The sequence below is a fragment of the Hyalella azteca genome, unplaced genomic scaffold (assembly GCF_000764305.2).
Source record: "Hyalella azteca isolate HAZT.00-mixed unplaced genomic scaffold, Hazt_2.0.2 contig7447, whole genome shotgun sequence".
In the NCBI taxonomy this organism is placed as follows: domain Eukaryota; kingdom Metazoa; phylum Arthropoda; class Malacostraca; order Amphipoda; family Hyalellidae; genus Hyalella; species Hyalella azteca.
Window position 1 is genome coordinate 111494 of NW_025937572.1, and position 11399 is coordinate 122892.

Below are 11399 nucleotides of genomic sequence, written 5' to 3' on the forward strand. Positions count from 1 at the left end.
AGTCCTACTTTAGACCATGGATACTCTACGTCTTTATTTATTTATTTGTCAACTGATAATCTTATATTCGCTCCCGTGAAATTTGTTGTGATTTCAGGATTTAGAATAATACACTATTTTCCATTATTTTTTCACGATTCTGCACCAATTTATCGTTAGCCAAGACATCTTTACTACAAAAAATGAGATAATTGATAGTTTTAATTTACATGGCACTCTTTCCTATACCCTTTATTTTTGTTTTTTTTTCTGTTACTTGTCAAGATTTAGCAAAAGAGTTCTCGTTTCCTCGATGAAAATACTTGTCAAGTAACATGCAAGCCAACATAGTTACGACGTATAGTTACTCGCCAGTACTTGTGGACCAATGACACGTTAACAACAATTGACGGTATTGTGGGTTCTATCAATGATACCCAGCAGCCAGTGAAGGTATTGAAGGTTCTATTAATGATACACTTCAACTATCGGCAGCATTGCATGTCTGTCAATGATATACCCTTCAACTATCGGCAGTATTGCATGTCCATCAATGATACCCTTCAACTATCGGCAGTATTGCATGTCCATCAATGATACCCTTCAACTATACCTTCAACTATCGGCAGCATTGCATGTCCATCAATGATACCCTTCAACTATCGGCAGCATTGCATGTCTGTCAATGATAGCCTTCAACCATCGGCATAATTGCATGTCTGTCAATGATACCCTTCAACTATTGGCAGCATTGCATGTCTGTCAATGATACCCTTCAACTATTGGCAGCATTGCATGTCTGTCAATGATACCCTTCAACCATCGGCATAATTGTATGATCTATCTATTATACCTATCAAACATCGATGGGATTAATAAGTTCTATTGATGATAACCATGAAGTATGATTATGATTATATCGTTCATTTTGAAGACGAACGCCTTAAATTACCAGCACTTAAATTCTGATGCTAATTCTACTTGCAATTATCATAACAATTTTATCGCTTTTACTTGAACGTAATTGTGTAATCACCATGAAAATTCATGTTAAATTAAAATGTAAAAAAATGTTGTTAATGAACGTCATTAATTTTTATTGAAAAGGTGGGTTTCGTCAATCACATGAAAATTCAAAATAAATAAAGGCTTGATATTATCGGCAAGCAAATCCCTTCTTAGTCCCTGCAGGCTTCTCCTATAGTCAGACCCGTACGAAATTATATTTTTTCCTGAGACTAGACATGTGATGCGGGAGTAAAATATATTTCCCAAGCGCTTGTTACAAATGTATTCTACAATTGAAAAAGCTAGCAGCTAAATGTTAACAAGGAAGTGAAATATTTGCCGTGACCGCGATGCCGATGGACGAGTTTTCAATTTAGTGAGCTATAAGTACAAGTTCCAGCACTTCTCATGATGGAACGACACGCAGTAATAACTACAGCATTTGTTTCAAGAATACGAACTGAAGTGAGTTTGGTTGTCGCTGCGTTTGCAATGCTAGTCAAGCGGCGGTCCCGACACCTAGCACTTCTTTGAGTGTCGGCAAAGTATTGCAAAGCGCTTCGAAATTATTACGAGAACAAATTACTTACACCGACCGCCCCAGCAAGTGCAAGGGACGCCGCAAATGAGGTCTTGAAGAGTTGTTTGACGCAAGTTAGTGGGATGGGATACTTGGGAACAACATGCATGCTTTTCAACCCATTTCAATTGCGTGGGGATGATATTGCCTTTTTAAAGGATGATCTATTGAAATTTACATGTTGAGTTTGACTTTCTGTGGCAGGTTGGTTTTTTAGATTAGAATAAAGGGAAATATACGCCCTGGACTTTGGAAAATTCTATGATTAGCATAACCCAATATCTCTTTACGCTTTGAATCCAATCAATACTCAAAACTTCATAACGTTTTCCTCATTAAAGCGTTTAACCAACACTCGTAATCTTGTCTGACGTGAAATTTGTTGAGAACAATACACGAATTGACTTAAAGTTTGCCAGTTGACTATGGGGGAAGTTAGATATGAGCGAGCTCCAGGTTGCAATGTAATTTAGCATGACTTGAGTGCGACACATCTGCACCCATGTTTGAATTATATAAGGTTGACCCACGAGGATTTCCGCCTTTCAGTTCAGCTTTCTTTTTACGACACCGAGATCGAGAAATGTAAACAATCCCGTCATTCCCATGACGGATTGGTTGACTGGTTTGTTCGCATTTCGGTGATTGGTTAATGCCCGTGACGTCACTGAGATCAGTGACGTCACACGCGAACAACAAACTTCATCCGCAAAAATTAGCTTCTCATGGGTCAACCTTATACTAGTTCAACCACGGTTATACCAGTCAAGTGTCAAGCTTTAGGTCAGCGGGAGCTCCATGACTCGAGGACACATCGTGCACCAGACAAGTGTGGGAAAGCTGGAGGTCTGCGCGAGCTCCAGTTCTGAGAGTTTGTAGCAAAGGCTCTGGAATTAACGTAATTGCATAGCAATTTTGTTGAAAAACATGAGTGCGGGCTGGCCTTGCCGAGTGCACGCCTTGGTGCTTTGGTTTAATGCGGAGCTGCACGCATCCTTATAGTCGACCTACACCCAGAATCATAGTATACTGTGGTGTAAAAGACAATTTTTATGATATAAAAATCTATTGCCCCCATAAAATATTGTTGGGAAAATTTAATAAGCCAAATTCTGGAAGAACGACTGTAGAGCAGCAGTGCTAACTCTTCAAGAGCAGCATTGACTCAACTTTTAGCTCACGTTGCGACCAGTTCCACAGCTATTGTTGTGCAATTGTTTTCTGATCATCTTCTTTATTGTCAATTTTGGTATCAAGTTGTGCACAACGCTTGATTAATTACTATTTTTGGTTTGGGGTGCTTGCGTTCCTTACTTCTGATTGAGCGCTTTTGTACGAGCGTCATATTTAAATGATCGTTCGGTGTAAGATCAACAATTGACGTAAGTACTTACTTTGCGCAGTAAAATTCAAATACGTCTTACTTGATCATACTCGCTGTTATTAATGATTGGTTTGTGTCTAATATAAAACTCACTTTAAACTTGTTATCTCTAATCCTAATTATTGAATGCCAAAACTATCAATTCTTTAAACTGTAGCCATATTTCACATTGGAACTTTGTGCACTTTTATTTACGGTCTTGATGTACACATTTACCGGCGCGCCCTTGTTCTTGATTGAATAAGGTGAGCGTCATTCATAAGCATATATTAATTATTTAAATGTCAACTATTGAGTAATATTCGTGGTAGCCAAGTGATAACAGTTCAGAGTACCAGGATTGGAGTAGTGAACTTAGGTTTTGATTCCGACCTCCTGCACTAGTACTGCTCATATCTGCAAGGAGGCTGGGCAGTTGAGCAACGTAGAATTGAAGCAGTGAGTTGCGTGTTCGAGACCTAACAAGATTTGAGTGTCCTGCGATATGGTCAGAATCCGTGACAGGTGTAACTGCCTAATCAACGCTAACACCGTTATACTATACTATATACGTAGCTAAGTTCCGTCGCCAGCGTGGCAAAAAAAAAGACTTTTCTCTTTTTAAATTCACTCTAGATTCTTCGCATTTCACTTGGCCTCAGTCGCGCACGCATGGATTTTCTTTTTGAATAATATGCGTGAGAAGTTACAAAATCTGGGACCTGTAAACCTAAAGACCTCATTTAAGTACATCTGATTAATCCAAGTCAGCCTCCTTAAATTGTTCACCCTTTTTGACGTTTGATATGAAATAATTTTTAGAATAGGTGTTTCCCTGGAGCAAGGAAAATTCCTTACAATGGAACATAATATAGCAAAAGCGTGTTGAAGATTTTGTGCCAGGTTTCACAGAATTGGTTCTTGCCAAGCCAGGTTCTTGCTTATTGATGTCACGATGGGAACAGAATGTTTGGCGCGAAGAATCATAATGCGCGGTCACAGGTTTAGGTAAAACAAAGAACGAATTCAGGCTAACATTACCTACTGTTTGATGCATGGCCTTTATTTTCCTCCGATTTTTGCTTTCAAAAGAAATAGACGATAATAATATCTAATTGCATTGTACACGTTCATAAATTTTGTAATAGGGGTACTGTGTTCCATAATATTTAATCTGTTAAGCAGGATTAATAAACATAATTCACAATTTAAAATACCAAGATTGTGGCTACGTGTGACGGAACACAATTTTTGTGGATTTTTTTTTAGAACATTGTTCCGCTTCTGATTTTACTCGAGAGATTCAACTTATGTATGACTAAGTAATGCGTCGACAGATTTTTATTTCGCGACTGTAACAAGGAATCTCCTTTGCTAAGATATTATCTGGCGGTAGCGTTGCGCTGCTGTCGTCTGCTTAGCGCCAATCGTCGTCTGCTAACACTGACCACGTTTAGACTTATTTCTATGATATGTTAATTGTAAATTATTACTTGACCTATGATTTATTCACTTTAATGTGCAATTATTTTGTCAAACGACTTTGTTTTTATTGTGATAATCGTAATGATTTACTGTTGTGCGAGAATAAGTGCTGTCAATCTACGATACCATCTTTAAGGTGAAGGCGGCTCCGTAGCCATCTTTTGTAAGCAGGCTAGATATCTTAGAGGTAGATGTTCTAGAAGAAGTCGATTATAACTTGTAGTCATGTTGTCAAAAAGTTGAATTATTTATTATGTGATAGTACTTCTCATTGCATTTGATAACGCTTTTAGTCGATGTTCAGCTGTCTAGAATTGCTCGACTCGCGCGCTCGCGAGTTAGTTATCCTCGAGAGTTATTCTATCTTATATCAACTTTCACTTATCTTCATGTGACCAAAGGATTATATTATGATTCTATTTTATTGTAATATACTATATTAGATATTTTTTCATATTGACGATTTTATTAGCTTATTTCTTGTACATTTTAAACAGAGTGTTGAGGTGAGCTCATCTTAGTTGAGTTACCCCTCGTGGATTAACCCTGTGTTCTCAGTATAACTGGATATGGGTCCGAACATTTTGAATCAAATTAAGGTAGTCATATGTAAGCTTAAAAGATAAAAAGGAAATGTTGTCCTGTAGATGACTCTTAGAAAGATGTACTTTATTAGCCGACTGTGCTGCGTTGGTGGAGATCTCGGCTAGTTACAGACTGGTAACGCTCTGGTACGGCGTTTACCCGGGCCGAGCACCTCTCGTGTTGTGGGGGCTAATAACCTTCGCACTCGAATATATTTGTCAGCGCTCTGGTACAGTTGCGCTTCTGCTGTACAGATCGCGCCTCCCGTGTCGTGGGAATTAATACCTTTTCACGCTCGGGAGTAATCAGAACTTGCAGTGCATTGCGGTTCGTACCCCTGATCATTGCTTTGGTTGTCGGCATCGCGGTGCAGCTCGTACCTGTACTCTTGCTATTCGATTTTATGGTTCTCGACAGTTTATTAGGACGCTCAACGTTGTATCCCTGAAGTTGAGATCATGTCTCCCGGAGATTTTGGAGTTATAATAATAGTAATATAGCGGTTTCAGCATTTATTAGGCCGTAGGCCTGTCGCTGATTCTTAACATTGCGGAACATTCACAGCATTTTGCGGTCTCGAACTCGCAACTCACTGCTACAATTCTGCTGTGCTTCACCGCCCGGCCTCCTTGCCGATTCTGACCAGAAACTGGCGCACAGAGCTGGGATCGAACCCGCGCTTCTCTGCTCCAATCCTGGTACTCTGAACTTTAAGCACTGGACCACCCCAGCGAATAATAAATTGTGTGCCTTGTACAGTGAAATTTGTGTATCGCCTTAAGATCACCAATATACTACAAATATTTACTCGTGTTCATTCCCCTCTCTCCGACGCAAGGGAATTTAGAGCCGGACCGAAGAGCGACTCTTTAGCACATGTGTTAAAGCCAATACGGAAGTCACCGTCAAGTCGGCACGCTACCCATGATTATTTCGACTTCGCGGCGGTGTTTCCGGTTACATACGAATGGGAGATTCCCGCTTGCCTTCGGCAGTCGCACATCACCTGACCAATTGTGGTCGAAGTACGCAAGCGCGCGTTCGATTCAATAGATTTGCTGGTATATAGTGCGGAGACAACGACACGTATTTACTCTACACTTCCATGACTGTGACGCGATATAGGACTCGACTTGATTTGCAGCTTCTGCGTTCAGCTCACCATCTATAGAGACCTCAGCCCGTTTCTAGGCCTGTAATAATATCAGTGAACGAGTATATCATATCATTACTACATCAAGTATAATATCTTTATACTGTATATATATAATGGCGAGAGGACGAGTATAATATTACTTTTGGGGTGTATTAGTTGCGCTCGCTTGGGCATTACCAGCAACTGGGTCACTAATGGTATGGGTGCCTTCCCCGCGGCCATAAGGACCCGCCGGTATAGGCGCAGCCATTAGAATCTGGTAGCATTGATGACTCTCCTTGCAGCCATATGGGCACTGTGTCATAAATGCCTCCCTTTCGAGTCGCGAGGACAACGGCATAGATGTCTCCTCCCCGTAGCCATATGGGCACAGCGGTATAAATGCCTCCCCCTGCTTTCCACACGTAAAGACACATCGCTTTAGTCATGCATCACACCCTGGCCTTCGGTTGGTCAGAGAGGCGGAGCTGCGCGCTATCTGTAACACCTCATTGAAGATGGCATCATGGCAGCCTCCGCTCATTGCGGTTCCCGCCACCGTGCGGTGAGGGTGTGGGACTCGCTGCTAGGTTGATGTCGCTTCTGCATTCCCGCGAAACTTGATCTTTATGTTTAGATCAGATTTTTTACCATTATGTTCAATTATAAATTTATTTCTTGTGTTTTGGAAATATTGCACTTGAATTGTTATATGTTTAGACTGGATTGTTGATTTCATGATGAAGTGCTATTTTCTTCCAGTAAGTCTTAAGTATTTAAAGTCTAAATGGCTAAGAGCGTAGGAAAAAGGTACACTATACAACAATACTGACATAGGAATCCTGTAACACTTCCATAGGTTAAACTAATAGAAGTTAAGGCAATCAGTCTCTGGATTCCGTTATAAATCTCGACAGCATCAGCTGTTGTTGCCTCATCTCGTCGCTCTATAGTTATATCTCGCTCAAAGTCCCTTTGCAAAAAATAAATTTGAGTGTCCTTTTATCGTGTAAGGTCTTACGGAGATGCACCAAAAATAGTTCTGGTGTTGTTCGAATGAGTAAAAACAATTTATCAGGAATATTCATAGCAACAAATCGATGTCATCACAGGACGATCTCAAGGTGAGGGTGCAATATAACGAACCTACAATCTGCATGCAACTGTTCAAAGTTTGAAGGAATAATAAATAATTCGTAATTAATGACGGCAAAAATTTATTTGCAGCAATCACTTTGTACGCCTGATCTCCCTGAAAACTGAATTATGCATGATCTGTGATTTCAGCACTGCTCTTAGATACATATTGTGAATTTTTTTTCAAAAAAATTTGCTTGCTAACTCTTTTTTTTTCTCCCGAAATCAGGTTTCAGCTAAAAATCTGACTCCACACACTCTTTCTGGTAGTCATTCTTCACTTTTTCTCTCCATCTCTGGCAATCATTCTTTGCTTTCATTTAATATACTCGGCAACAATTCTTCTTTCGCCATCCGTATATATGGAAATTGGTATTCTCCTGTAACTCTTCCCTAATTTTGCGATGGTTCCTCCTTTCCTACATCAGCGTTTGAGAAAACGTTCTGCCTGAACCGATCATCACGAGAACACTTTAAGCCAGAACCTAGGGAAAGATCACTAGAAGAAATTATCACTGAACCGATCATCACGAGGATACTTTAAGCCTGAACCTAGGGAAAGATCACTAGAAGAAATTATCGCTGAACCGATCATCACGAGGATACTTTAAGCCTGAACCTAGGGAAAGATCACTAGAAGAAATTATCGCTGAACCGATCATCACGAGGATACTTTAAGCCTGAACCTAGGGAAAGATCACTAGAAGAAATTATAGCTGAACNGTATAAAATACCAGTCAGCATCTGCAAATCATTGGTCGAGACGTATAGAAATAGGCTGATATCTGTTGAGCTGAATAAAGGGTATTCAACCAAGTATTAAATTAAAATAATGCGGATTTATTGTTTTGTACGAATACTTTTTTCACCCGAAAAGTGAACATGTTGCATTGTTTTTTGTTGCATTGAGATTTAATTTCTTTTGATAGTATTTTTGAATACTATGCGTCTCTATACATAATTTAAATCACTTTTATTGTTAAGTTTGTGTACTTACATACATTAAAATACGATTTTTCAAGTGTACGAATATTTATTTCCCCCCACTGTACGTTTCGTTCGTGTAAAGATGGAGTGAACATAACATAGTGATCTCGGCGCTGAAGCGTAGGTCTGATGTGGCCTGTCACCGATTCTTTTCCTTTTCGTGCCTTGTTCACAGAAGATCTAAAATCGTGTCATTTGACCGGATCTTTTCATAACTGAAGATAGTTTGAAGTAGCTCACGTGAAGTGCTCACGGTTGTGCTATGTTTGCATGGAACGCGTGGAGACGTGGCAGCGGTGCCGCGTGTGCGGGGAGGCCGCCGCGGGCTTCCACTTCGGTGCCTTCACCTGCGAGGGCTGCAAGGTGGGGAACGTCTGTCGACTACGGTATCCTACTTCGTTTACTATCCTACTTGTACTTCCAAAATGTATCAATATGGATTACAATTTTGTTTGATGAAATAGATTAGATCTTAAATTTTCAATCAAATGTATTTCATCAAACAAAATTGTAACCCATATAGTTACATTTTGGTTTAGTGAAGGATACTCAGGTTGACTCTAGATGAGTTAAAAGTGTGGGTGTCAATACCTGATCTCAGATGGTATATCTCCAATCGGAATATTTTTGGATGGAATTATGAACATTTAACGGCACCCTGTGAGAAGAGTATTAACAGATATCTGCCTCAAAGAGATTCTGTTTGTTTGTAAATTATACATCAGCTCAGGAAGAGGCACCGAGAACCAACTGACAGAGTCTCTAATAAGTTGACAACTTTAAAGAACTTATCTGAAAGTTATTTGATTACTCGGCCACTCAGATGTGGGGTTAAGTTGAGTACCTAGGCTTAATACCTTGGATTTCCGTCTATGTAAGACAAAATGCGTCTCTGACAGTCAATTCGAGGATTTCATTCTTATTACATTAATTCTTCGCATGAAATAGATCAAATTTTTAATTAATGATGGTACAAATGGGATATTCTCCGTAGAATTAATCCTCTCGTAGCGGTTCAAACTAGAGTTTTCAACGGCCTGATGTAGGCCGACCACTTGCCTGACTAAGAGATAAAAATAGAAGTTCATGTCACGCGCGCGGTGCGTTTCTCTTCAGTCGTTCTTCGGCCGGACGCACGTGAACGGCGCGGCGTCGCTGGGCGAGTGTCGCAACGGCGGCCGCTGCGTCGTGACGCGCAAGACGCGCACGGCCTGCAAGACCTGCCGTCTTCGTCGGTGCCTGCAGGCGGGCATGTCGCGCAGCAGCAGCCGATACGGCAGGAGGTGACGTGCTGGGGCGTGGGTTTTGACGGGACTATTTTACAGGATTGGTAAAAATCAGGCTTATGTTTGGCTAATGGGTAGTGATCCAATACAATGACGAGCCTAAAATGGTAAGCTTAAATACGGTAGGGGCATATTAATTAGTGGGAAAACTTCTAATGATATACCAACTATTATAATATCACAATAAAATCGTACTATGTATATCCACTGATTGCAAGATTTACTTTGGCTGAGGCAACTGAATTCGCGTCCGGGCCTAAAGTAGTGAATTTTGGTCGATGTCTTTGAAAACAATTTGTGTTTATATTATGTGAGCTACTGCGCTTTTATCAACTAAATATAAACACTGAAAATAACATGCCTCAATTCAGCCGCAAAGGCGCTAAGAGGCTATCTAGGATTGTCAGTCTTAAAGATGAATTCAGTCGGATGGAAATAATCGACTTGCCGCATTAATCGCCTCTATCTCTCTAAGCGTTGCGCTAGAAACCGTTATATTGAATAAAAATTGCCTGTTACGGGTCATGAATAACTTCTGACTTGAATTGTTGTCCATCGTAGGATGATTTAATCATGTTCGAATCAATTCGTATATGATTTGAGTCATAGGGACATCAATGCGTTTCAAAATATTTACTAGTTTTAGTAATAAAATTTTGAAATGAATGTAATGCACTAGTATTTCTAATTCTACAGTTCTAATGTATTTAAATTTAAGAGCGGGTATTAAATAAGGTTCCTTAACAGTTTTTTCACCAGCTCCAGACTAGATTTCTAGTCGACAATAAATTTTCAAAACATTCACAACAGATCGAACTGGTTCAAGATCCACTACCTACAACAAGGACAAGAAAAAGACCCCCGCGTGCAGGAGGTCGACCACAAAAGACACGATGAAGCTTCTCGGGTCCTCGCTACGAGGTCTGACGCGGGCATGAGAACAGCGAGTGATGAAACAGGGCAGACTTGTGTTAAAACTTCCATGACTACAGAACATAAGAACGAGCAATCGCATGTAGTAGGAACAGCGTTGCACGAAGAAGAGAGTACAGGATTATGCAGCAAGACAAAATATGATGAACGTGACTTTAATGGCGAGCCAGCAGGGAGAGAGCTGTCTGCTGTTACGACTGAAGCTTGCCCAGTTAGAGATCAAAATTTGATTCTGGAACTCGAGTCTTCGTTACCAGTTTATATTCCTATCGTACCAACAGATTGGCTTGCTCAAAGTTTAATTTTATATTATAACTCCATAATTTGTCAAGCATCGGCTATCAGTGGAAGAAATAGCTGTGATACTCGTAGGTTCCAGCTCGACAATGCGCGTGCTGATGCAAACAATTTCAGTCTCTCGAGTTCTCGCATAAATCTTGGCCACAGTCGCATACAAGATCCTGCTCCATGTTTAACCGACAATCCAAGTATTCTTTCCACAACAATTGGTCCTGATCTCATTCCTGTGATGGGGCGAGAATCATCTAATCCCGCAGCAGCGACAGCACTACCACTACCGGCACTTGTGGCACTGACGCCAACAAATGTCGAAGCAACAGCAATGACAAGGCAAGAGAGTGATGCCATTGTGTCTCCTTCCAACATAACATCTCCAGGAGTCAGCCCAAGATTTGATGACATCATAGACCATCTACCTACAAGAAACGATGAAATTTGTAGCAGAGAAATACAAGAACCTATCAATACACCAGCATCAGCCCATCAGCCAGTAGCGACAAATGATATGCCCATCGATCTCAGCGTGAGAGAGAAATAAAAGATATCGGCAATATCCGTCGAGAACGAGGTTTTTCGTGCCGCAACCAACCCTCTAGAATTTTAGGTAGCTGATATTCTGCT

General features: G+C 40.5%; 1 protein-coding gene across 1 annotated transcript; it reads left to right on the forward strand.

Moving 5' to 3' along the window:
- The first annotated feature begins 7145 nt into the window (after positions 1 to 7145).
- On the forward strand, positions 7146 to 11120 carry LOC108680952 (protein embryonic gonad-like). The gene is made up of 5 exons (XM_047881258.1): positions 7146 to 7259; positions 8545 to 8622; positions 9376 to 9542; positions 10356 to 10466; positions 11036 to 11120. The coding sequence occupies exons 1-5, from the start codon at positions 7236 to 7238 to the stop codon at positions 11118 to 11120; spliced, it is 465 nt and encodes a 154-aa protein (XP_047737214.1). The 5' UTR covers positions 7146 to 7235.
- The last annotated feature ends 279 nt before the right edge of the window (positions 11121 to 11399 follow it).

What these genes read in the sequence shown, in the direction of transcription:
- LOC108680952 (XM_047881258.1), top strand. Translation starts at nt 7,236, where the DNA reads ATGTCATCACAGGACGATCTCAAG. An exon ending in TCACCTGCGAGGGCTGCAAG is followed by an intron (nt 8,623 to 9,375) that starts GTGGGGAACGTC and finishes GTTTCTCTTCAG; the next exon opens with TCGTTCTTCGGCCGGACGCA. An exon ending in AGCAGCCGATACGGCAGGAG is followed by an intron (nt 9,543 to 10,355) that starts GTGACGTGCTGG and finishes CATTCACAACAG; the next exon opens with ATCGAACTGGTTCAAGATCC.